General features: G+C 51.0%; 1 protein-coding gene across 8 annotated transcripts in view; it reads left to right on the top strand.

Moving 5' to 3' along the window:
* The first annotated feature begins 274 nt into the window (after positions 1 to 274).
* The window catches only part of UNC13A (unc-13 homolog A), a 67003-nt gene continuing 40300 nt past the window's right edge, over positions 275 to 26977 (top strand). For 7 of the 8 annotated variants that reach the window (XM_044948313.1, XM_044948311.1, XM_025293810.2 and 4 more), the window contains exons 1-9: positions 275 to 428; positions 9913 to 9942; positions 10533 to 10632; positions 12677 to 12794; positions 14404 to 14527; positions 15234 to 15307; positions 16155 to 16209; positions 18120 to 18155; positions 21404 to 21611. In XM_044948313.1, coding sequence (XP_044804248.1) covers positions 407 to 428; positions 9913 to 9942; positions 10533 to 10632; positions 12677 to 12794; positions 14404 to 14527; positions 15234 to 15307; positions 16155 to 16209; positions 18120 to 18155; positions 21404 to 21611 — 767 coding nt within the window. In that variant the 5' untranslated portion in view covers positions 275 to 406. The remainder of the gene's footprint in view (positions 429 to 9912; positions 9943 to 10532; positions 10633 to 12676; positions 12795 to 14403; positions 14528 to 15233; positions 15308 to 16154; positions 16210 to 18119; positions 18156 to 21403; positions 21612 to 26977) is intronic. The other variant, XM_044948314.1, reaches the window with a different exon arrangement.

Raw genomic sequence — 26977 nt, 5'->3', positions numbered from 1 at the left:
AAGGCAAAGAGACAGAGAAATAGAGATACTCAAAAAGAGCAGAGAGACAGCCAAGATCTTGAGGTTGAGAGCTAAAGGAGAAACGAAAACACGTAGAATCAGAAGGGAATCTGCGTGGTGGCCGCCCTCAGCCCCCACCCTGCTCCGGCCCTTTAAACCCCACCCCCACCCCTCGAGCTCGCTGCGCCCGCGCCCCATCAGGCGTCCGTGGGCTCCGCCCGCCAGGCTCACATCAGCACCACGTCAGGAGCTGTCCGCGCCCCCGGTGCTGAACCAAGATGGCCGGCGGCGGAGGCCGGGCCCCGGCGTGAGCTGAGCCAGCGCGGGCTGCAGCCCCCGCCATGCCCCACCCCAGCGGCAGCTAAACCTGACCTGACAGAGCCGGCCCGCCGGCGACTCTGGAGACATGTCTCTGCTTTGCGTTGGAGGTAGGAGGCGAGGCTGCGGGACGGGGAGCGATGTGGACTCTAACTGGGCTCGGGGTCCGTGTGGATGCGGCTGGGCTCCTGAGGGGGTGACCCGCGTACACGCGACTGGACTTCTGAGGGGGTGGCGCTTGTAGAGAAGTCAGGGTGCCTAAGAAGGTGATCCGTGTAGACACAGCTGGGCCCTTAAGGGGTGCTGGTTGCCGCTGCTGGGGTCGTGTGGACATGGCTGAACGCGGAGGCCCGTGTGGACGCGGGCAGGGGTTCGGGGCTCCATCTGGAAACGGTCTAGTCTGGGTTGTCTGTGTTGAACAAGTTAGTAGAGGGTTCGTGTGGAAGGAGCTGTAGTTCGAATGAATCCTGCAGGGTCCTTGGAAGGAGTCTTGGACTGTGGGCTGGGCTGCGGACCCGCCTCGGAATTCGGAGGAGTGCAGGGGGAGCGGTCTCCAAGCCCTGGGCGTGTAAGATTTGGGTAGAGGGGCTTGCCTATTAGGGCTACCGGTGAGCTTTAGGCACTCCTCACCCTGGGAGTGGAGAGGACTGAGGGAGGAGGCCGGGGAGACCCCTTCCAGCATCCTAAGAGAGCTGTGATGGAGGGGTCTGGAGGCGCTTTTCCAGTTACCTCTTTGGTTTCCCTAGTGGGGGCTGGGGGAGTCGCCTGAGGGCCTCACCCTCTCAGCCCTCTTTGGCCCCACCGAACAAACACCTATCCGACCTTCTCCTCAGGGAGCCGACCCCTTGGAAGTACAGTACCCCCTGCACCCCTCACAGCCCATCCTCACCTCACCCACTTTGAGCTGGAGGGAGGGAGGAAGGGAGAGGTGGGGTGGAGCTATTTTGGGGCCAGAACGCCATCTGCACCGAGGCCCACGCCCAGGCCCACGCTCTGCGTTTGGGTGGGTGGAGTGAGAGATTCCGGAGGGGCATGACTCCTTCCCCACCCCCCCAACCCGCCGCCGCACCCCTGAGGCAGGGTAGGGGAGAAGCCAGCCCACCTGGACCAAGGCGCCTGGGGCACTCCTGAGTTCTCAGCAGGGGGCCTTGGGGGCAGGGGTGGTGGCCCAACCAGGGTTCAAGGCTTATAGAGATCTCAACCTTGGGTTTTAAGTACCGAGGTCCACCTCCCCTCACTTCTACTCCCTTCCAGAAGGCTGAGGTGGAAGAAGAGGTGTATTGGCCAAGCCTGAGCCAGCAGGCTTCAGGACACCTTAGGCAGCCCGGAGTGTGATGTGTGTGTGTGTGTGTGTGTGTGTGTGTGTGTGTGTGTGTGTGTGAAAGAGAATGAGAGAGAGAAATCTAGAGATGGGGAGAGAGAGAGAGAGAAGGATGATGAACCCCGGCCTTCTGGACCCTGGTGGGAAGGCCCGGGAGCCGGGAACCGCCCCCGCTGCCCCTCCCCCTTTCTCCCCTCCCCCTGGGCTGTGACTCTCCATTCACAAACCCAGCCCCGCCCGCCCGCTCCCCGCCGCGGTGGCTTCCCGTGTACTGCTAGCGCGGGGCTGTGCTGGCGTGGACGCGGGTGTTCTTAAAGGGACAGGTGCCTCCTTTCCTTGAACTCATTCCTGACGGGCGGGGCTGGTGGTGGGCGAAGGGCCGGTAAAATCAAAAGTCAACTCGTTCGGCCCTTAGCCTAAGGAGTTAGGAGAGTCGAGAGGCGGAGCAGACCACCATGCATCCCTCACAGTCTAGGCCCAAGGGGAGGGGGAGGTGAACATCCAAACCCCCTACTGGCCCCTCTCCCCTCCTCTGAACTGCCTAACACTTGAGAGGGGATAGCCCTGGAGGAGGGGGTCAATGTGGGTTCCTGGCTGACTCCTCCAAGCTCACTCTCCTCTGCCTCCTAGCCCTGTCTCTTCTCTGAAATCTCACCCTTAACTCTGATGCAAACTGGAGTCTTGGCTACAGGGGTGGTGTGAAGCGGAGGCAATAAGAGGGGTGAGAAAGAATTGTATTGGATGACTTTGTGGAACTTATAGGGAAGGAGTCAGCAGAGTAGAGGGGGCTCGCTGGGAGGAGTAAGAAAGGGGATGAGGTGGGAAGTAGAGCCCTGAGGTGTAACAAGAACAGCTGATGCTGGGAAAGGCTGTGTGTGTGTGGGGGGGGGGGGGGGGGGAGTGGGGGGGGGTGACAGGGAGAAGCAGGGAGAGAAAGAATAGCTGAATGGAGTGGGGGTGACGCCCAGAGTGGGAGGTCTTGAAGGCTGAGGGGGAAGGGGGAAGGATCAGGGCTTTCCTTGGATCTGAGTTCATCCTCAGAGTTGAGGAAATACCTGCCCCTGACCCAGGGACCCACCCATGTTTGCTCACACCGGCACACACTGGGGCCGGTACATCCACGCTCAGGCTTGCCTGCCTTGTGTGAACAGAAGTGCTTAGGATTTACCAAATCTCTATGAAGACCATGTGCCTGTGACTGCGCATTCATGGACACATGTGCAGATTCGCATGCCTATTGACACACACATACATATACACTGGACACAGTCTGTGCCACAGACATGGTCCCCATGATACAGGCATGTGTATCTGTACACATACACACACACACACACACACAGATATCCACACATGTTTGATGCATGTTTACAGTATCCATGTCACCTAAATATCAACACATGCCCTAACACTCAGTCCTGTACCTATGTATACCTGTTAGGGCCCAAGTCACAAAAGACACACATGTACACAAGAGTACATGCCAAGGCCATATATGTACACACATGATAACCCTTCCCTGGACTTTCAAAGCTGTCACTTTGAACAGGTGGCTGATGATGCATGCACACACACACTAGTATATGTAGCTTCAGAGGAATCTGCACGTGTATGCAAGTAAACAAAAATACATATGCTATACAATTGCATAGTGCATACACACACACACAACAGGTGTTTGTATTTAAGATATCACTCAAAAGCCTGCACATACCTAAGCTCACACCAGCATGTCCCACAGACAGTCACACCCCACTCCACAGCACATATGTGCAGGCCCTCACCTGCACTCAGATGGTGCACATGTGTAATTATCCCACCACACATATACACACACACACTCATGTACACTCACTTGCCTGCCCTGGTAACGAGCAAATACACATTCAAGCACACACAATGCAATTCTTGTGTGCATATCCTGAACTTACATATGGGAGACTACCCTGTATAGGCCTGGTCTCTGCCCCCTCTCATTTCATTATGTAGAGCCCCATTGCCCCTCCCCAACCTTAATTCACTTTCTAAGTCTTGGCAGAGTCCCGAGGCTGCTAATAGCAAGTGCCACTTAACTCCTTTGTGAATTTATTCATATATTTACTCAGAAAGCATTGTGTACCCAGTATATGCCAAGCACTGGTCCTGGCTCTTAGAACCCGGCCTTACTCCTGGCCTCATGCTGGTGGAGTCAGATTGGGAGGGATGGGGAGCTAAGGAGAAGGGTTTCCATGGCCCTTTTCCTCTGGCAAGCCTACCCCATTCCTATCATCACCATTTGCCTGTGTCTCAGAAGATGAGGGGAAACTGAGAAGAGAGATCTTGCTCTAGGTGGAGGGCATATGCAAAAACATGATGGTAGTGCTTTGGTTCCAGACCTCCCTATATGCCTTGTGGCATTTTGCTAGGCCACTCAATGTTTAAAAGGCTTCATAAATATTTGATGACTGAATGTTGCATATAAATTAGCAATGCATTTGAAGGTGAGTTTGCCTCACAACTGATAATGATATCTACAACAAGTTCCATCTATCCAGCATTCCACAGGCATAGTTTTTAGGACTTTTATGCCCATTCCCCACTTTAATCCTCAGAGCAACCCATTTTACAGATGAGGAAAACTGAGGCTCATGGAAGTTCAACAACTTGCCTGGTGCCACAGAGTCAGAGGTGTAGCTGCCTGACTCCACAGTCTACTAGGAGTGAAGGGTGAAGGTCAAGGCTACCCTCAGCCTTCAGGACCTGGAGACACCTAAGTCCTTGCCATGGGGTGAGAATCTGTCTCAGGTTCATCCTTTTCCTTCATCCACTCAGTAAACAGACACATCATGATTTCCCATTCATGATGGCTGTTCCCCTGCCTCTCTCCCAGGAAGCCTTCACAAATCCCTCTGCCTCTTGCTGCCCTGTTTCTGATACCATCCAGCCAGGGGGTGGGGGAACTGCATCTGGGTATTTGCTTTTACCACCCTCTTAGGCTGCCTCTGGGTTTGGCTCTGATTCATCGTCAGGGCTGCAATCTCAGCTATCTACCTATCTTGCACCTCACTTTCCTCCTGCATACAATGGGTTTCCTCTGTGAATTTATTTTATTTTTAGATTTATCAGCTTACCTGTGAGGTGCCAACCAGGACATCCTGAGTCCAGAAGGCCTGGGTTTGAATCCCCAAATCCACCACTTCCTGGAAAGTCCCATATCTTTTTCATTCCTCAGTGTGTCTATCTGTAGAATGGGCACACTAATAGTGTACACTGCCTAGATTTACTGGAACTCTCCAGTCAGATGAGGCATGGAGAGATACTGGCATGATGCATGGCTTGTGGAAAGTTTCAATAAGTGTGAGCCAAAGGCAGGAAAAATCAATGACGGTGTTTTTATTAATGGGGACTAAAAGCTCCGTGAGTGTAGGACATTTCCTGAGAGCTCACTGCGTTCTCAGGCCTGAGGATGGCTCAGTGATACACAGAGGGGGCAAAAGAAGTACCAATTCTTTGGAGGTACTTGGGTAGGGATGAAAAGTTCAGCACCGCGGACAGTTCAGAGAGGAGCCATAGATTTCAGCACCGTGGACAGCACGGTTCCGCGTCGCGGGACCCACTCTCAGTGCTGGACTGCTGGAGGAGGCGATGACGTCATTCTTTCAATGACCAGTATTTAATAAGCACCTACTATATGCCAGACATAGTTCTAAGTGGTGCTTGGTAAGCAACACTGACTATCTGTCAAGGTTCTTGGTGTGTTTTTTTTCACCTATGGTTTCAGTTGGGTTCTGGCTTATTTCTGTCCATGGATGATGAGAGTCCTCATTTATTCTCTCCCAGATGCCAAGTTAGAGGGACCAATGTCCTCATCACAAAGCCCATGTCTGCTACAGACATCGCATATTAAATACCAGACTTCCTAGAATCTAGTTTTGAATTCTTTATGCTTCCCTTCTACCATGTGTAGTGTCTTCTGACACCCAATAAGCACCTCCTGTGGGTGGGCTTTTGGAAAGTGAAAGTTGCTCAGTTGTGTCTGACTCTTTGCGACCCCATGGACTATACAGTCCATGGAATTCCTCTGGCCAGAATACTGGAGTGGGTAGCCTTTCCCTTCCCTAGGGAATCATTCCAACCTAGGGGATCGAACCAGGGTCTCCTGCATTGCAGGTGGATTCTTTACCAACTAAGCTATCAGGGAAGAATCTCCTGTGGGTGGGCTTTTAGCCGCTTCCATTGATGGCTGGAACTCTCTATTCCTCCACTCCCACCACCAGGCGTGGCAGGTTAATGGACCCCAAGGACTGGAGTCTATCTCAATTAGAATCCAGAGTCATCCAGGCCAAGGGGTACACTTAAAATTCAACCAAATAATAAAGATACTAGTGATGGTAATAATAATAGGAACAACAGTATAATAACGCTAATGCTAATAATGAAGAAGAAAGAGGAGAAGACAGAAGAGGAAGGAAGAAGAAACTGAGACCAAGTAGGGTCATTTTCTAGATACAGAAACTGAGGCCCAGAGCCTGGCAGTGCCAATGCCTTGCTCCCACCTCCACCGGCTCTGCCCCCGGCAACAGCTGCCTGTGCAACCACATTAATCAGCCAGCGCCGATGGGCGCTGGGGGGTGGGGTGGGCAGGGACCGAGGAGTCCGCAGGCTGCTGACCTGGCCGTGACGCGGTATCTCCAGCCCGCCTGTCAGTGGGCACCTCCCCCACTCAGCACTCCCCGCGGTCGCGTAGCTCACGCCCTCGGCGCCCACGTTATAAATAGCCCGGTGCTTGTGACCAGGAGCTCGCGAAGGAGGGGCGGCGCTTCCGCCCTGGTGACCCCGATACCGCGGGCAGGAGGAAGACGGCGGGGCGGAGATGTGCTGACAATGACTCGGATCGCTTGCTGACGGGGAAGAGAGATGGGGAGAGAGCCGTGACTTTCTCGGAGCCCCTGCCTCCAAGCCCTCTCTTCCTACTGAGTCCCTCCCCCAGGATACCCGCCCCTACATTCCCCTCCCCCTTCCTGTGTTCCCTCCCCCATCGTGAGCCGCCTCCAGCTCTCTGAGCCCCCATCCCTTAGTCCCCTACCTTCCTCCTCCTTACCTTATACCCTGAGCCCCCCGCCATGAGGTTCCTACTTTGAACCCCCTTCTCTGATTCTCCGTTCTTCTCTGAACCCCATCTCCCACCCTGAGTCTGACCCTCCTCCTTCTGAGTCCCCATGATGAACAAACAGTGATGTCCTCACCCTGGGTTTTCTGAAGGGGCCTGGGGCCCTGCTGTTAGAGCTAGAACTCTCTGACAAGCTCCCACTGCCAGTGGACCCCAGCTGAGCCCTTTACCCTCTGGCCTAGAAAGGATTAGGGAGGAGGGAAGGGAGAGAGACCGAGGGACTAGGAACCAGAGAGACAGAGACACAGAGAGAAAGGGAAGAAGACAGAAAGATGACAGGAGTGGAGAGACACAGAATTGGAAGGAGGGAGACAGGGAGTGACCTTCTTCCTGGAGGAGAGGATGAAGGACAGACCTTGGACAACTTGCTTCCCCTCTGAGACCTGCCCCTCCTAGAACTGCAGGGGCCCAGGTTGGGTCAGACACCAGTGAGCCCCTCTGATCCCCCAGAGCCAGGCACCTACCCCCCCTCTGGTACCTGCTCCCAACTTTTCTTTCCCAACCCTGCCTCTCCTCTCTGTAGCATCTCCCCTGCCCACCCTCCCTAGTGGAAATCTGTGTGTCTCTTTCTGTCTCTCTGTGTCTCTGTGACTCTCATGTCTTATCGCCCCTCACTTCTTCCCCCTCGTTTTCCTTTCTCTCCTGTTGATGCCCCCGTGTGTGCCTTTCTGAGCCTCTGTGTCTCTCCCATCCTTCTCCCTCCCCATCCTCCCCATGTACCCTCCTTCCCCATTACAGAGTCATTAGGTTTGCCAGCTGAAGCTCCCCCAGGAGGGAGGCCTGGAGCTCCTGCTGGGCACAGCCCTAAGTGCCCCTAAGCCTCACTCAGTCCCAGGGGTGAGGGGCTAGGTGGGTGGGCTCTCTGTAGTCTGGGTGGGGCTGAGGGTATGAGAGGGGGCATGTGGGACAGGGGGAGGGACCTTGTGGGAGAGAGAACTTTGCACGTGCAGTTATGTGCCTCAAGTGGGAAGATTTTGGATGTGGAAGAAAGAGACAGAGAGAGAGATTGAGATGGAAGCCCAGAGAGGGGGGTTCACTTGCCCAGAGTCACGCAGCACCATAGTCTGAATCCAGCTCCACCTGACTCCATGCTGAACCAGGGCTCAACTTTCCTAATGCCCAGTCAAGGGCTGTATCTGCCTTCTACTTTCCAAAACCAAATCCAGGTATAGTGGGCATTTGCATTTAAAATCTGGGTCTTAGAGTGATGGTGGTGTTGGTATAGGAAAGTGCTCATTCCCTCTTCTGCTCTGCAACTCTGGGGAGCTCACTCCGTGCTTCTGGGCATCAGTTCCCACCCCCACAGTCGGTCCACAATGGCAACAAGTAGTATTTACTGACTAGTGTTTAGAGCCACTCTACTTCCTCAGCACTTGATGGGAATTCTCTTTTCACTGGTTCCATTCAGGTACTTCTTTGAGAAAGAAATTCAAGTGATGAGGACAGAGAAATGAAATCCCTATGGGAGACTGAATCCCAGATGGGAGGCCATTGTACTTGCAGGGAAAAAGGCTGAACTTGACTCTCAAATAAAAAAAAAAAAATGGAGAAAGAATAGAAATGCAATTCTGATTGTAGGAATTTATCCTTTAACTTACTTGCACACACTCTTCAAGACATGCAGAGGGTATAAAATGTTACCATTTGTGTAGGAAATAGCACACACGTGCACACAACTGCTGATGCATGAACTATCTGTCTCCAGTCCCACGAGGAACTGCTAATGTTGATTGCATCCTGGAGGGATAGTGAGAGCTGGGGTAGAAAGAGCCTCATTTTCATCGTGTAATCTTTGGGTTGCTTTGGATTTTGTAAAATATGCATGATTGCTTGCTCAAACAAAAATAGCCTCTTGAAAAGTTTAAAGGGAAAAGGAAATATAGAAACCAGGAGTGAGGCCTCAGTTTGGCAGCAGCTTTTGGGTGGGAGTAGAGAGTAATGGTAGAGAAACACATTGAGGGCAGATATAGAATTTGGGAGATATTGAAAGTGAAAGTTTAATACCCTGTAAGAAAGTCCAGTGATGAATGAAATTGCTTTGAATCACTTGGGGCTGTGGGGTTATGTAAAATATGAAGAGACTGGACCACCTGGGACCCTGAGGTATATCTGGCTTGCACCTTTCACAGTCAAGTAGGGCTGGACAAACTAACAACCTACCTGGCCAGGACTAGGATGTCTCTATGTATACTGCAGCTTCAGCTCTCTGGGTTGATTTTTCTCACCTCTCCCAATCCCTTTTGAATGCTGTTGCTGCTAAGTCGCTTCAGTTGTGTCCGACTCTGTGCGACCCCATAGACGGAAGCCCACCAGGCTCTGCTGTCCCCAGGATTCTCCAGGCGAGAACACTGGAGTGGGTTGTCATTTCCTTCTCCAATGCATGAAAGTGAAAAGTGAAAGTGAAGTCTCTCAGTCGTGTCCAACTCTTAGTGACCCCATGGACTGCAGCCTACCAGGTTCCTCCGCCCATGGGATTTTCCAGGCAAGAGTACTGGAGTGGGTTGCCATTGGACTCTAAACCCTGGGAGCATTTGATAGGACAGACTGAGCTGGACAGTTAGGGGAGAAGTCTCACTAATCTAACTGGGGGATGGGAATCATTGGAGATTGATTCTCCTTCCTCCTCTACCTCCTTATCCCCGACTCCCTGGCTCCTTCTAAAGAAATCCTGGAGGGCTTCCTGTAGGAGGTCTCTTCTTTTGAATCTTTGTTCAATTGTGAGTAAAGTCACCACTGGAGGGAGGGAGGGAGCTTTGGGGAAATTTGATGGGGAGGAGGGTGGGACAGAGAATATTCCCAAGGTCCAAACTTCCTTCCATCACAGGTCTGCCTGTACTCATCTGTCTGATGACTTCTCTCTCTCCCACTCATCCCTGCCTCCCTCCTCTCCTTATTTCTCTTCCTCTCGTTGTCTCTGCCTCTGTCTTTATTATTCTCTTTTTTTAATCTGGTCTCTTTATCTGCCTCTTTTGCTCTGTGTTTTTTGCCTCTCTTCTTTCTCTCTTTCTGTGTCTCTCTCCTCTCCTATCTCTCTCACTGGGTCTCTATTTTCCTGTGTCTCTCTGTCTCTCTCCTCCCCACCACTCTCCCCGTCTCCCTTCCCTATTTCTGTCTCTCTCCACAGTCAAAAAAGCGAAGTTTGATGGTGCCCAAGGTAAGTGCCCTCTATTCCTGTCCTGTCCTGTGTTGCCTGTCTGTCTCTTAGAGAGATGAGGGACGGTGTCTGAGCCAGTGATGGGGAACTAGGGCTGTACGTCTGCGAGCATCACAGAGAGCATCGGAATTGGTCCGGGGTCCCCCAGCAGTCTTCCCGACCATCCCCTGAAAACCCTAATGGGAATAGGGCTCACCCTGAGCCAATGGTGCTTCCCAGGATCCTAAGAGATAGGGCAGGGACTCTTAGATTAGGCTACGGGGAACAAAACTGGGGCTCAGACAGGCAAAGGAAATTTCTTATGTCCGTGGATATTGGACGTCGTCATTTCTAAGCATAAGGATTAGGCATCCCCAAATTCCCAGTCTCCCTGCACCAAGGCCCCACCCTGGTATGCTCTGAGGCACTGGGGTGGGATTCTGGGGGCTGACCTGGGGGTGGGAGGCACAGAATCACCCCAGTGTATGGGACCTGGGGTGGCCCCCAGAACTCACAGACCCTTGGGGATCATAGTGAGGTCACTGAGAGCTTGGGAAGGACACAGGGGGGTGCCTGAGCCCCTGCACTGACATCTGCCTTCACTGCCACAGAGAAATTCAACACCTACGTGACCCTGAAGGTGCAGAATGTCAAAAGCACGACTATCGCTGTCCGAGGCAGCCAGCCCAGCTGGGAGCAGGATTTCATGTTGTGAGTCTGCAGTGACTGGAACCTGCATGGCCTCACCCCCTGGCACAGTCAAGCCTGTCGCTGGTCCTGCAGGGCACAGCCGGACACTCGGGTGTCGTCTGGGACTCCCCTCCCTCCTCCTTCAGCCCCTTGTCCAGTCATCAGCTTTGCCTCCGAAGCGCTTCTCGAATCCAGTCACTTGCTTTTGTCTCCAAGGCCAGCAGCCAAGTCCCCGCTGCCCGCCAGCCTCCACCCTGGCCTCCTGCTGCCATCCGCCTCCTGCAATCTGTTCTCCTCCAGGCAGCCAGGGGGATATTTTTAAAACTGCAAATCACATCCTGCCACTCTCCAAACTTGCCCCTGGCTTGTGGCTCATCAACCTCGAAACAAAGCCCATATCCCTCCCTGTAGCCCCCCGAGACCCGGTCCCTGTGACCTCATGCCAGTATGTGCTCCATTTCTCCTGGCTCACCTGCCCCAGATACACCCACCTCTGCACAGTTCTGCCAACATGTCCAGCTTGTTTCTGCCCGCAGGACTTTTGCTCTTGTCCTCTCCCCATCCCAGCTGGCTCCTTCTGGTCCTTTGGGTCTCAGCTGTGTCACCTCCTCAAGGCAGTCCCCTCTGATCACCACCCTCAAACTGTAATTGAAGAGTAGTGTCATGCCTTGCCATCAATTGTAATTTTATCCGTTTGTGTGACATTTGATACATTTCTGGCCCCTTCCCCTGGACTATGAGCTCCAAGAGGGTAAGGCCCTATCGGTCTCTGCCCCTGTGACCTCCATGCCAAACACAGAGGCTGACACATAATAGGTGCTCAATAAATATTTGTCTAAGAACTGAATGAATTCATGACCTGGACCCTCTTCTCAACCTGGAGCCACTTAAGACCTCCTATTAAGTGAAGTGAAGTCACTCAGTTGTGTTCGACTCTTTGCAACCCCATGGACTGTAGCCTACCACACTCCTCCATCCATGGGATTTTCCAGGCAAGAGTACTTGAGTGGGTTGCCATTTCCTTCTCCAGAGCATCTTCCTGACCCAGGGATCGAACCTGGGTCTCCCACATTGTAGGCAGATGTTTTACCATCTAAGCCATCAGGGAATTCTCTAGGAAGACCTCCTATTACATCCTTCATACTCTGATGATGGCCAACATCTGCCGTGACCTCTTCCAAGGCATTGATTAAATCAGTTTTGCCTTATAGCCCTGGGAGAGAGTGTGCTAACACAATCCTCATGTTGCAAATGAGGGAACAGATGACCGGAGGGGCAAAGCCACCTGCTCAGTGTCATATAGCCTCTAGCTGGCAGAGCTGGAATGGGGACCCAGGCAGCCCTCAACCCCTGAGCAGAGGCTGGCTGGAGACTGTGGGAGGCCATGGGAGAATCCAGAGTTGGGATTCTGGAGCAAGGGGGCACTTAGAGAAGGGGAGGAAGGTGCTAGTCCTACAATCTAGGGAAAAGGTGAAGGGAGGGGGAAACAATAGTCCTCAACTTCCCCTAAAGCCAGTTACTGAATAACCAGGTATATTCAAGGAGAACATTCCTTAAGATGAATCTTTGGTAAATTGGTAGATTCAGTGAATTGGACATTCATGAAGATTTCCCCCCCCCCCCCCCAATCTCTACATTTCCTGCAGGGAAAGTGCTTAGAGGTGGGATCATTCATATGCTTAAGGGTGTCCCCATATGATTGGAGAGGGATGACACTGGGAAGGATGAATTGCCCTTATCATGGGAGTAATAGGGAGCCATGGAGGGTGTTGGAGCCTCTTCCTCACTTAACCAGCATTCTCAGGGTCTGAGGGCTAGAGGAAGGTCCAGGTGAATTGAAGGTGCATGTAATACTTGTCCCCACTCCCTCTTTCCCAACTTGGAATCCTGATTCTGCTGTGACACCCTAAGCATGTAACTTAGCCCTCTGGCCTCAGTTTCCCTCTGTAAAACAAGAACTACTGTGTCACCTTCCTGGCTGGCACTCATTCAGACCTGGGTTTGCATTCCAGTTGGTCATGTGTCCAAAGGCTATTGAACTGACTTTTCTGTCCTCTCTCAACAGTGAGATTAATCGCCTGGATTTGGGGCTGACGGTAGAGGTGTGGAACAAGGGTCTCATCTGGGACACGATGGTGGGCACTGTGTGGATCCCCCTGAGGACCATCCGCCAGTCCAATGAAGTGAGTGGTTGGATAGGAGTGCCTGGGAGGGGCCCAGAGGCCAGTGGTCTAAACGAGACAGGCCTCTCTCTCTGTCTCCTGACAATGCTCACACAGGCGTTCAGAGTGGCTCTGGCAGCCCCAGTCACCAGGCTGTAAAGTCTTCCGTCTTGCCATTCTGCCTTTCTCCCCAGGTGGCTTCCATCTCACGGCCCAAGATGGCTGGTCAAGGATTACCATTACATCTGCATTCCAGTCAGGGGAGGGAAAGGTGACAAGGGAGGGGGTTTGCACTCCTAATCAATGGCCCAAACTGGAAACTGCTCAAGGCACTTCACTCACATGTTATTGTCCAGAACTGTCAAGTGGCCCACCTACCTACAAGGGAATCTGGAAAATACAGTTTTTAGCTGCACAGCCCCACTAGAAATGTATCCCTACGGAAGAGAGGAGAAGGGATATTGTGAGCAACCAGCACTTTGTGCCCAGATGGGCAGCAGGGAAGGAGGTTGCAGCCGTCCCAAAGAAGTACTAGAAAATAACCTTGGCCTCCTTCTCTAGCCGCCTGGCCTTAAATTTCACCCCCTCCACTTGACCCCTAGAATCCTATCCTGCCCTCCCTGCCTATCACCCTGGGAGGCCTTCCAGATAGCATCCACCAATTTGCCAGCCTTATTTCCCCCACACTGCACCCTACACTCCTCACGGGTCCCACAGATGGCTTTTGAGCTTTCTTTCAGATATGCTGTTCTCTGGGTTTCAAGTGTCCTCCTTTCCATCACCCTTAAGCCCAGCTCCAATGTCCTCTCCTCCAGGAAGCCCCCCCCCCCCCCCGAATCCCTCAGCTCCCCTCCCCGCTTCTGGCCTTCCCGTGGCTTTGAGGTGCTGGGAGTGTCTGTGCCAGACTCTGTGACTGTGGGCTTCTCAGGGATTGCCCAGTATGGCCCAGGCTTAGAGCAGGCACCAAGGAGGGTTTATTTTTTAATGAGTGAATGGAAAGGGAAGAAAGGGGTGCAATAGTCCAGGCAAGCGATTCCAAAAGGAAGCCTTGTGGCTGAACCACAATGTCCTCAGTGACCCCTCCCCCCAAGCGTGAGGAGGGCCTTGTCATCTGGGACAACTGCGACCTATGGCTGGGGACCCTGGACTGCTCCCCTGACCCCTGCCAGCCTCTCCCTGGGGCTACAGAGCATCAGTCTCCTTTGAGAGATGAAAACTGAGGTTCAGAGTGGACCCACTGCTCAAGAGCTCATTTCCCTGAACCAAGGGGGGACTGGTTCATTCACTCGGGGGGTTTCCTCCCAGGATGGTGGTAAGATCAGGTCTTCTATCTGAAGCTGACCCCTCAGGAAGGATGAGCGCTGTGCAAGGCTGGGACCACCCCTACCTGACCCTGCAGGTCCCTCTCTCTGGGTTTCCCAGACCGACCATGATGCGTTGGATTTGTGACCCTTCTTCTCGGTTTCCTTATCTGAAGTGAGGATGTGGCCCTGTTCTTGGCCTACGGGTGAGATGAAGGGAGAGAGACATTGCACATGAGGGCAGAGGCCTGCTGGCCCATGCACAGCAGGTGTGTGGCTCACCTGGCCTCACATGGGACCCCACCCCCTGTCACCCCACCGCCCCACAGGAGGGTCCTGGAGAGTGGCTGACTCTGGACTCTCAGGTCATCATGGCGGACAGCGAGATCTGCGGTACTAAGGACCCCACCTTCCACCGCATCCTCCTTGACACCCGCTTTGAGCTGCCCTTAGGTGAGTGTGGTTGGGGACGTGTCAGGAGGAACACTTGCTCAGCCCCAGGAGAATGACCAGGCCTGGGTGGATCCAGATAACCCTTCATGTCTATAGCCATACCATCCTGAATGTGCCCGATCTCATCAGATGACCCTTCATTCTGAGGATGAGGCTCCCCCTCCCCAGAAGAGAGTCTCCCAGATCATAGTCAGCAGAGATGTGTGCCTGCTGGGTACAGAGCACACTCCAGCTCCTGCAGGTCACGAATGGGCTGCCGGTGCTTTTCAACCTATGGGGCTCAGATATGAGCTGTCCTGGCTGGCCCTTGGTGAGGTCTTAGGCTGCAGAAATGAGCTGGATATGGAGAAGATACAGACAGAGGCAGAAAGACAAAGAGAGAGAATCAGAGAGAGATGTAGAGATAAGCAAAGGCAGAGACACAGAGAAGCCTCTCTACCTTTCCTGGAAGCAGCTCAGTTCTCCCATGTCATCCTTCCAAGAACCCATGGCATCCCCATCCCCTAATGCTAGGGTGCACCTCCTCTCCTGTCTTCCATTCATTCCCAAGGCAGCTCTGGGTGGCGTGGTGGAGGGGGTGTTTCTGTTCTCCTGTCCTCTCTGCCCACTCACTGGAGACCAGCCCCATAGGCGGGCAGGACACACTGGATGGAGGCTGAGGGGCAGGGAGGGGCTCCCAGGCTCACGGCCAGGCCTTTGCCTCCAGACATCCCGGAAGAAGAGGCCCGTTACTGGGCTAAGAAGCTGGAGCAGCTGAATGCCATGCGGGACCAGGATGAGGTGAGCGTTGGCATCATCTTCCTCTCTTTCCTTCCTCTCTCTCTCCTTGTCTCCCCATGTTCTCCACCCTCTATTTCTCTCTCCACTTGTCTTCCCCTGTGTCTGTGTCTCTAACTCTTTGTAACCTGCCTAAATGCTGTGACTCACGTGGTCTAGTCTCAAACCAATGATGGCATCAAGGAACAGACAGACCACCAAGGGCGTGATGATATCAATGGACTGAGGTTCTATATTTACTAAATACTCTCAAGGAGATGCAGAGGCCCCGTTACAGTTCTTAAAACCCCCTTTCTGCCCCTCACCCCTCAACTCCTCAAGTCACACTATCAGGTTTTCTTAAAAATTTGCCTTTCCCACCAGCCCTTGCCCCCATACCTGTTCTTCCCTGCCATCCCCCTTCTTCTGGGCTCTGTATTCTCACAGTTCAAAAACCCAGTGTGGCCCGGAAGACAGTCTTCAGAAGGTAAGGGCAGGGAAGAAAGAGCAGGCAAGTTTAGAACATTCTTTAGTGGGAGGCAGGGGGCAGAGGGAGTATCACTCACTTGTAATTTTTGTCCAAACTCAGCTCTCACCTTCTCCTTTCTTTAGCTCCCCGCCTCAGGGTCCTCTCTTCTCTCTCTCGTCCCCCTCTGGTTTTTCCCCTCGTCTGTGTTTCTTTTTCTGTTTTTCTATATCTGTTTCTCCCTGTCTTTGTGTATCTCTCTCCCTGTTCCTCTGTGGACACCTGTATCCTCCTCCAGAGGGAGGGAGCTTAGGAGGCAGGGAAAAGTCAAGAGGGAAGAGAACAGAGGGCCATGGCTTCTGGCAGCCCACTGAGATGAACCCTCTCTCCTTCCCTCCCCCACAGTATTCGTTCCAGGATGAGCAAGACAAGCCTCTTCCTGTTCCCAGCAATCAGTGTTGTAAGTACTTCTCAGCTCCTTCCTGGGCACCAGATGAAACTCTCATCCTTCCTCTAACCCCATGACTGTCCTCTGTAATGAATGGGTCACTCCCCTCCAATGATACGGGTCCTAAGAGTGAACAGAATCCAGTCACAGTGTAGTGGAAAGAAGAAAAGATCTGGCACTTGGGTTTGAATCTTGCCTTGCCATGTGGCCTCTGGCATGCCAGGGTCTTTGTCTGATCCTTAGAGTTCCTCTCTTTGAAACAGGGGCATCTGATAGCCCCCCGCATTCTGATCTTTTTTGGAAGAATGCAGGACATCTAGAGGGTTGAAAAGCATTTTGCAGAGTCTTCAGTTCCGTTCCTTAGGTCCTGGATGAGGACCCATAACTCATTCAGCAAACTTTCTTGAAGCCAGCACAGACCCCCACGCAGCCCATAGTCAGACGATGCAGACAGACAATCCTGCTAACACATGTATAACAGGCTCCTATTTTCTTAGATAAAGAAGTGGAGGTCCAAGAGGAGGGGTGACTTGCCAAGGTCACACATGTGGCAGGAGGCAGAGCCCGGGTTTGAACCCAGGTCCCAGGGACTCCGAGTTGTCTTCTCTTTCCACTGTGCTGTATCTCTTAATGATGATGATGGTCCCTGTATTCCCCTATACACTGCTCCTTCATCAAAGGCTGGACTTTTCAATAGTGTTTATCCTCCTTGGTTGGCCCTGTAGACACTCGGATGCCACCAGACCAGGTCTTCAAAGATCTAGGAGATGTCTTTCTCCTTAAAGTGCCCTCCAAGTCCTCTGAGATGGGGAAGTGAAAATTATAGTCTCTGGGCAAAACCCAAAGCCATGACACTTTGCCCCCACCCCACCCTTCAACCTCTTTCTCCTCTTCCATCTGCTTCCCCATCCTCCTCTCCTCCCCTCTCATGGTCTCTCCTGTATCCGTCTTCCCCCCGCCCCCCCATATGCCCAGGATATGTGATGATGGAGATTGGTGGAGGGAGGAGCTGAGCAACTGCAATTGAAGGACCCCATTCCTACACTCACTTGGGGTGTAAGATGGAGAAAGTCCCTTGATTTCCACACCTGGGAAGGGATCACCACTGCTCTGAAGAAATTATAAACTCCCTCTCTGGTGAATGGGGTCATTGAAGGATTGTGGTGGGAGCAGGGCCAGGCAAGGTGGGGCAGGAGCGGATGACAAAGAGCACCTGGGCCGGTGACCTGAAGCCAGAGGTGGGTTCAGTTTAAGAATGGAGACCTACCACCCAGCACTTACCTCCAAGGTCTCCTGGGACTGTTTTATCACCCTTATTTCACAAAGGAGGCAGCCGAGTGTCAGAGGAGTCAGAATTCTGGTCCAAGCTCTGTTTCTGAGATGCCAGAAGATGGGCTGAGGTAGTGAAGGTGTAGTTCTCTCTCTGGTTCTGATGCTCGGGCTCTGTGACTTTAGGCTGTTCACTCTACCTTTCTGAGCCTTGTTTCTTCACTTATAAAATAAGAATCGTTAAAATAAAAGCTCACACAACAGGGATGTTTCAAAGCTGAAGATCTCCAGTTCAGTGTTTCCTTCATTATCTGGAGGATGGGGAGGTGGGGGGAGAGGAATGAGGCGTGCTGACCCCAGACTTCAGAGATGGAAAACCCTGGGTCCAAATGGCCTCTTTATCACTTCCTGGCTGAGCTTGTGGTCTTGTCAGACAATGAGGATATGCTGCCTTCTTCCCAAGATGGTGAGTGAAGGTATAACAAAAGTCAGTGGTTACAGTGATACTCGGGAAAGATCCTCAGGGCAAAAAGGGCATGGGGTCCCGGGTGGGAGGAGGCGATGGGGAGAATGAGGAGGATGGGGGAGCCCCCCTCCCCATGCCTCCCCCTCTGTCTGCTCCCTTTTATTATCTCTGCCCCTTCTCTTTGTAGGCAACTGGAATTATTTTGGCTGGGGTGAGCAGCAGAGTAAGTACTCAGCTTGATGTTCTGGGAGGCCACGGGGAGGTAGGCACCTCGGAGATCATGAGGCCCCTGCCCCTTTGATCAGGGAAGCGGGGAGCCTGTGGCTGACGCATTGAGGCCAGAGGACCGGCAAGACCACTCTTGTGCCCTCCGCCCCCCCATCACTAACATCTGCTTGAGGGTCATGATCTGTCTCATGGGGAGTGGGTCCCATCATTCGGGTGGGGGGATTCAGCTGGGAGGAGTGGGCATTTAGACAGGAGACCTGCCTGTCTCCAGCTGGGCACTGTGATCCCCCTACCACCTTGCTCCCCATGTATAACCTCATTTCCTCTCCTGTGATTCCTTCCTCTTTTTGTCTCCCCATCTTCCTCCTCCACCTGGAGCCCTCCTCCAGCCCCAGTGTCACTCAGAGACTGGTGGGTGGGGAGGGGAGAGGGCCTCAGACAGAGCAGCTGGGCAGAGAACCCCCCAGGCAGATAGCACTCTGGAGAGCTCAGCTCACAAAGTGCCCCCACCCCCAACACACACAGCTTCTTCCAAGTTGCCCCCAGGGAAAGGAAACAAGCCACCTCTCCCCAGATTAGAGGACCGTGTTCTCTCTAAGGAATAGCTCCCTTTTCCCCATGCCTTTTCCCCAGAAATCCAATCCTCTAGTCTGAGCATGTATCTATCTCCTGATTTCTACTCCATCAACTGGAGGCTCCTCCACCCCATCCCCGCATCCTGATGGGCAAGTTCCACCCCACCCTCCCTTCAGGATCAGGAAAGTATAAATTACTCAGTTGTGTCTGATTCTTTGCGACCCCATGGACCCTAACCTGCCAGGCTCCTCTGTCCATGGAATTCTCCAGGCAAGAATACTGGAGTAGGCTGCCATTCCCTTCTCTAAGGGATCTTCCTGACCCCAGAATCAGGAAAACTGTTCACAGATACAGCTGACCCTTGAACAACATGCTTTGAGCTGCACAGGTCCACTTATATGCGGATTTTTTTCAGTAAATACTACTACAGTGCTACACAATCCCAGTAGGTTGAATCCACGGATGCAGAAGTGTGACTATGGAGGGCCAATTATAAAATCACACGTGGATTTTCGACTGCCCAGAGGGTTGGCGTCCCTAGCCGTTGTATTGTTCAAGGGTCAGCTGTATTTTGACCCAAAAGAATTTGTCAAAGCAAGTTGATCAGAAGCCAGTTTAGCCAAAATAGACATTTGGCAGACAAGAAGGCTTGGTCATAAGCAGTTTCACACAAACAAGCAATACAGTTTAAAAAAAGAAAGAAAAGACATTCTGGATTAAAACCAATTTAGCAAAAGCCTGTAACAATAATTGGGTGAAGAAGAGCAAAGACAATGGGGCCCAAAGCAGATCATTTTGTCAAAACAAAAGTGGCTGAAAATGTCTTATCCAGAAGCAGGCAATTTGGTCAAAAACAATTTGGTACGGAGCAGAGTCTGGGCAAAAGCAGAAAGAATCCAACAGAGAGCAATCTTCCCCTTAAAAACTGATAATCTGTCCGAAAAAAAATCAGTGTGGTGAACATGCAGAGTCTCATGTGATTTGACTGGAAATATTTCAGCCTGGTCAAGGGCAGTTTGGTAGACTCCAAACCCAAATAACTGTGTAGAAAACAAGTTGGTGAGAGGGGCAGTTTGGTAGCCCTGCCACACTGTCCCCAGTCTCAGATGCCCCACTGCAGGCCTGAAGGCCCATCAGTTTCACCCGGACGCTCATACATCTACGTTGTGGAAATTCACAGCTGTGTCTGCCTCTGACGCCCCGCAGCAGGTGGCGGTGGCCGCACGGCAGGGACAGGATGAAAAGCTCGCTGGTCACAGCGGCCCACGTCAAATGAGAGATCGGGAAGCCAGAGCTGTGCTAAGCAAAGCCAGAGCTATGCTGCTAAAGCCAGCACTGAGGCTAAAAAGGACTTTAAGGTTTTTCTGGAGGCAAAATAGGCACTGAATCAGATAGCTAGTTCTAAGCAAAGGATGAAACTAATATTTTTACTGTTACCATATTAAAAAATTTGACCTTTTTTTAATATAAAGAAATAGACTCTATTAGAGGGAAAAGGAATTAGAAAGTTAAAATAACAAAGCAAAAAAAAAAAATCTAGGAGATGAGCAAAAATGCTTAAAGACATAAAAATAAGTACAAGCCAGGGACTTCCCTGGTGGCCCAGTGGTTAAGACTCTGCACTTCCAATGCAGGGAGTACAGGTTGAGTTGGGGAGCTAAGATTACAGATCGAAAAAAAAAAAAGCAATATTGTATCAAATTCAATAAAGACTTGAAAAATGGTCCATGTTAAAAAAAAAAATCTTTAAATAAAAAGTATAACCCACCCTCTTGGTGTTTAAAATCACCAGTAAGTTGGTACACGGCCTAGGGTACCATGGGGGACCCAAGCAGGAAGTTAATTTGAGGCAGGCAGCTCACTTCTTTTCAGCTCAACTATTGCTTTCCAAATAAATTGAGCCTCTCCTGTTCCCACCACAATTTAACATCCTTTGAGACGGTTTCCTTTTTACTGAGAAAGAAAATCTGTTTTGTGTTTACTAAGGAAAGCAAACTGAACTGAAGTACCCTTTAAGTCTTACTAAACACTTGGAGTTTGGCAGCCCTACCTTGTTCCATCTGAGCGATAGATTCTGGGCTTGTGATGGTGCTGCCAACCCAATAATCTAATCTTTCTGAGGGAGACAATACCTTGTCAGAGCCCCTTCCTATACATGTGCGTTCAGGTCTGGGTCTGAAGGATATCAAAAAATCTCTGAAGGTTAAAGGGCATTTATACTCTACCTTGTTTTCCTGATCTCCCTCCAACTTCCCCCTAAGTGTCTGGGTGACTCTCATTATGGGAAACTCATTACCTGGTGGAAAAACCCATATTGTTTTCAGAGAGCCTGGACTGGTCCATTCTCACATCTGAGCTGAAAGACACCTTCCAATTTGTCCCTGTCCTCTTCACATTGTAGGACCTGCCCTCGTCCCCAGACTCTAGGTCCCATTCGACCCACATACAGAAAAGCAGGGTTTTCACCTCCTTTATGCTAAAACCTATACCTCTAGTAACATGACCCAAGATCCTTTATTCATGTTGGTAGATTCCTCTTCTTGGGTTAGCAGTCAATGAAGACCCTCCTAAGTCTGAAAGACTGTGTTGGCCTCCACTGTGTGCTCACTCTCTCTCTCTCTCTGCCTCCCTTCCTCACCCTCTCCCCTCACCTGCTCTCTCTTCCAGATGATGACCCTGACAGTGCAGTGGATGACCGTGACAGTGACTACCGCAGTGAGACAAGCAACAGCATCCCGCCACCCTTTTACACTACGTCCCAGCCCAATGCCTCAGTCCACCAATATTCTGTCCGCCCACCACCCCTGGGTTCCCGGGAATCCTACAGTGACTCCATGCACAGCTATGAGGAGTTCTCCGAGCCGCGGGCCCTCAGGTAGTCACTGTGGGGTGGAGGGTGTGTGTGTGTGTCTGTGTGTCTGTGTGTGTCCAACTCTATCTCCTGGAGTGGAGAGAGGGATAGGAGGCTGGAAGGAGCTGGAGGCAAGTGGGTCTAAGGAAGCAGCATCCATGCTTTCTTGTAGGCACGAGAAATTTTCTTTACCCAAAATCTTACCAAGAAAACCCCGCAAGCCTGATAAAAAGGGGTTTGCTTTGGTTGAAGGAGGAGGAGAAAGTCACAAAGCCCCTAAGAGTTTCCCCGGCAAAATGGGGGCTCCTTGGCACTTCAAGTCAAAGCCTCTCATCCCTGTGTACTCTCTAACTGCTTAGGTGAGGAGGTGGATGAAGAGATGGGCATTACCAGGGATGGGGAGGGGATGAGGGTGGTGTGAAACACAGTCATGCTAGAAAGACGCCCAGCAAGTGGGTGGCTCGTGGTCCTGCTCAGCCTTCCTGGTGGCCCCTGACTCTGTGTTCCTGACCAGCGGGCATGGGCACTGCTAGTCAGGCATGGGCATGTGTGCAACTCTTGAGACCTTATGGACCCTAGCCTGCAAGGCTCCTCTGTCCATGGGATTCTCCAGACAAGAAGACTGGAGTGGGTTGCCATGCCCTCCTCCAGGGGATCTTCCTGACCCAGGGTTCGAACTGGGTTCTTTACCACTATCACCACCTGGGAAGCCCAATTCTATTAATATGACCCCTCAAATCTCTGTAAGATATTACATCAGGGACTTCCCTGGTGGTCCAGCAGTTAGGACTCTGCACTTCCAATGCAGGGGTTGTGGGTTCTATCCCTGGTCAGGGAACTAAGATCCCAAATGTCTCATGGCATGTGGCCAAGGAAATTAAAAATAGAACATATAAATAAGTAAATAAATAAGATATTAGGCTCAGTTCACACATACACCAGGGCCTCCAATTTGTGTGAGACTCTGATATAGCAGCGGAAAAGGCGATGGCACCCCACTCCAGTACTCTTGCCTGGAAAATCCCATGGACGGAGGAGCCTGGTAGGCTGGAGTCAATGGGGTCATGAAGAGTCGGATACGACTGAGCGACTTCACTTTCACTTTTCATTTTCAAGCATTGGAGAAGGAAACAGCAACCCACTCCAGTGTTCTTGCCTGGAGAATCCCAGGGATGGGGGAGCCTGGTGGGCTGCCATCTATGGGGTCGCACAGAGTCGGACACGACTGAAGCGACTTAGCTGCTGATACAGCAGAGTTGGAGGTAAACCCTGTAACATAGGTCCAGGACTAGGCTGGGGCAAGTGTGGTACACTTGAGGTTCCCTCAAGTACAAAATTTAGAAGGTGCCAAAAAACTCAGTCATCAAGATCAATATGTCAATGCAATATTTTAAAAAATCAAAATGAGTGCCAAAATAGCCCCTGACAAAAAATTCACCATCTTCATAAGAGTGAATTTTGTTGTATGTAAGTTACACTTCAGTGAATTTTCTAAAAAATCCATGCTGAGGAAAATACACAGTTTAAATAAAAGCAGGAGCTGAACCTGCACTCACAGGACTCGGCTGCACCTGCCTCATCCTGTCTTGGTTCTGCCATGTCTATAAGCAAGAAAAATAATGCTGGTTAATTGAACACTTATTAAGTGCTAGGTTTGTTTTGTTTTGTTTTGTTATGAGACTTCCCTGGTGGTCCAGTGGTTAAGAATTCACCTGGCAGTGCAGGAGATGCAAGTTCAATCCCTGGTCGGGGAACTAAGATCCCACATGCCTCAGGGCAGCTGTGGAAAATGATTAAGTGACTTTCTTAAGATCACACAGCTATTAAGTGACTGAGCCAGAATTTAAACCCTGTCAAGCAGACTTCTGAGTCCATAACCACAGACACAATACCACACTGCATATCAGCCCTAAAAAGACACCTGGGAACCCACATGCTGCAAAGTTAGCCTCCCAAGGTCCTACAGCTGGACAGAAGTGGTGTTCTTTCTACATCATCAGCAAGGAGATGGTCCGTTCTCTCTGCTCCCAGCAGCGTCTTAGAACCACCCCTGGGTTGACCACATTCTGGCTGATTCATGTTGATGTTTGACAGAAAACAAAATTCTGGAAAGCAATTATCCTTCAATTAAAAAATTCAGGGACAAACCCTGAATTCAAAAATTCAGGGGCAAACCTGGTATTAAACATAGCCATCCAGCCTCCTGAATGGCAAGCCTTCTCAACTCTTGACAAAAACATTAATGATGCAAACAAGTGTTTACATCCTGGTTGAGATTTGGAGAAACCCTCAGAATCACTTTGTTTTCAATAAAGCAGTAAGAAAAGAAATCTTAAATGGTTTCTCTTTGTGCCATTGAAGTAAATGAGCTTTCAGAGTTGTGCCATCCAACATGGCAGCCCCAAGTGGCTTTTTAAAGTTAAATTTTAAATGCTGAGCACTGTGCTTTATCACTCAGTTGTGTCCAACTCTCTGCGACCCCATGGACTGTAGCCCACCAGGTACTTCTCTCCGTGGGGATTCTCCAGGCAAGAATACTGGAGTGGGTTGCCATGCCCTCCTCCAGGGGATCTTCCCAACCCAGGGATTGAACCCGGGTCTCCCGCACTGAGGGTGGATTCTTTACCATCTGAGCCACCAGGGAAGCTCAAATTTTAAATAATAAGTAAAATAAAATTTCAGTCCCTCCAGCATACTGGAAGCTTTTCAAGTGCTCAACAGCCGTGCACGTATGGCTACTCTGTTGGATAGTATGGACAGAAAACGTTTCCACTGGACAACACTCTAGAGAGTTTGGGTAAAACATAAGTTGGAGAAAACCTTGATAAGCTCCCTACTCAGTCTTTTTTTCTTAACGTTTATTTTCTTATTTCTGGATTTGCTGGGTCTCCCTTGCTTTGCATAGGCTTTCTCTAGTTTGCAGCGGGTAGGAGCTAGTCTCTTGTAGCTGCGCTCTGGCTTCTCATCGCGTTGGTCTCTCTTGTCACGGAGCACAGGCTGTAGGTGCGAGGGCTTCGGTAGTCGCGGCAGGTGGGCTCTAGAGCGCGGGCTCCGTAGTCACGGCACGTGGGCTCTAGAGCGCGGGCTCCGTAGTCGCGGGAGGTGGGCTCTAGAGTGCGGGCTCCGTAGTCGCGGCAGGTGGGCTCTAGAGCGCGGGCTCCGTAGTCGCGGCACGTGGGCTCTAGAGCGCGGGCTCCGTAGTCGCGGCACGTGGGCTCTAGAGCGCGGGCTCCTTAGTTGTGGCGCAGGGGCCTGGTTGCTGCACTACATGTGGAATCGTCCCAGACCAGGGATCGAACCTGTGTCTCCCTCCTTGGCAGATGGGTTCTTATCCACTGCACCACCAGGGAAGTCCTCCCTACTCACTCTTTAGCACCATCCAGTACAATGTTTTTTTTTTTTGCAGGTATTTAAACAAGTTTTATGTTAAACTTCCCTATGTTTTGCACATACCATAGAAAGTTCAGATAGTTTATAGATGACATGTATTAGAAGGAACTTTTTCCAGAGTATTTTTGGATGCAACTAGGGATTATCATAAGAAGTAAAGTAACTTAGAAGGAGAAAACAAATATTTAATATATGATATCACTTATATGTGAAATCTAAAACAAGACACAGATGATCTTGTCTATGAAACAGAAAGAAAATTTCAGGCATAGAGAAGAAACTTATGGTTGCCAAAGGGGAGGGGTTTGGGGGAGGGATGCGGTGGGAGTTTGGCTTAGCAGATGTAAGTTATTATATATAGAATGAATAAATAACAAGGTCCTACTGTACAGCACAGAGAACTATATCCAATATCTTCTGATAAACCATAATGAAAAGAATATGAAAAGAATGTACATGTATAACTGAATCACTTTGCTGTACAGCAGAAATTAACACAACTTTGTAAATCAACTGGACTTCAAAAAAGAGAAAATGAGACTGAGCATTTAGTCCAGCCTCTTTATTTTTTAGGTCCAAGGAAATGAAATGACATACTCAAGGTAAACCACTTAGTGATATAAGAGGGAGTAGAATTAGTCTTACCCTGGATTGACTCTAGTATCCTTCATTTAACTCCTTTGTGTGTGAGCCATCCTGAAAACAAAGAATTAGATCCCTTTCTGTTTGTATTAGTGACTTCCTTATTCCAAATATCTTCAGAAGCATTCCTGTCTCCCTAACAGCCTCTCCTACCATTTTTTCCACCACTACCATTTGTAAAGCATCATTCACTTGCATATTCAAACTGGCTCAGACTCATGCAATTATTGGAACAAAGTTTCAACATATGGGAAACAGCTGAAAGGAGAGTAAGATATCAAATATAATGAAAATATGAGCTCTTTTAGTAGGTGGAAGAGTCTTCTCTTGGAGGAAAAAAACAGAAGAGTGCCCATCTTACAGATAGGGAAACTGAGGCTCAAAGTGTAGGAGCGAGTTGCCTGAGTCTCAAAGCAGGGTGTGCACAGAGCTGGTCCCGGACTGGCTCCCGTTCTGTGTGCATGGGCTTGTCTTGTCCTTCTCCGGCCCTGGGTGTATCTGTATGTCCCAGGGAGAGTCTGTTTATTGTAAGCATTCCTGGGATGGAATGGGGGGTGGGAATGGAAAAGAGGGAGCCCTCTCCACTCTCCCCATGCATAGGTCACCCAGCAGAGACTGGGTGCATAGGCAGAACAGCCTAACAGTGACTCAAGACACCATCCCATGCCACCCTGGTCTTGCTGCCCAGTGTGGCACTGCGTGTCCCCAGAGGAACAGACATCCCATCCTGCAGGTCAGGGCTTGGCTTAAGGGAGGGATGCAACTGGACACCCTAGTGGTGGGAAAGGGCAAGGTGGGCTTCCTGGAGAAAGGTGGCCGGGAGCTAGCCCTGGAAGGATAAATGAGGAGTCTGAGGAGAAGAATTCCAGGCAGAGAAAACAGCTCAGCTGAAGGTAGACTTGGCCAGATCATACAGGGAGGTTCTTGGTGGCTAACTCAATGCGATCCAGGAGAAACATCTGGGATCAGAGTTGTGTTGGCTCCCGAATGTCAGAGCTGGGATGGGAGGAGTCTTGGGCACCATCGGTCCCACCATCTTGTGGCCTGGAGCGATTTACATGGTGCCTGGTGTCACAGGAGGGAACTTCCAGACCTGTGTGAGGACCCCAGTCCTAGGCACACTCCTCACTTGGGAACCCAGAATGTGCCGGAGTGGACTTTGGGAGTATTCACCAGCAGAGGGAGTTGGGAGTCTGTTCCAGACCAATAATACCTGAGGATTCCTCCATCCTTGCTGTCTATAAGGACAGGCAATGAAAAGCAGTCAACCACACACATAGCTGAGCAAATAAGGATGGGGCGGGGGGTGGGGGTGGGGAGAAACCCCTGTTTGATTCCTAAAGCATCCCAGGGGCTAG

This window comes from Bubalus bubalis, chromosome 9 (genome assembly GCF_019923935.1).
Source record: "Bubalus bubalis isolate 160015118507 breed Murrah chromosome 9, NDDB_SH_1, whole genome shotgun sequence".
Classification (NCBI taxonomy): Eukaryota; Metazoa; Chordata; class Mammalia; order Artiodactyla; family Bovidae; genus Bubalus; species Bubalus bubalis.
Note: the sequence above shows the minus strand (reverse complement) of the source record. Positions and strands in the feature narration are given on the sequence as shown.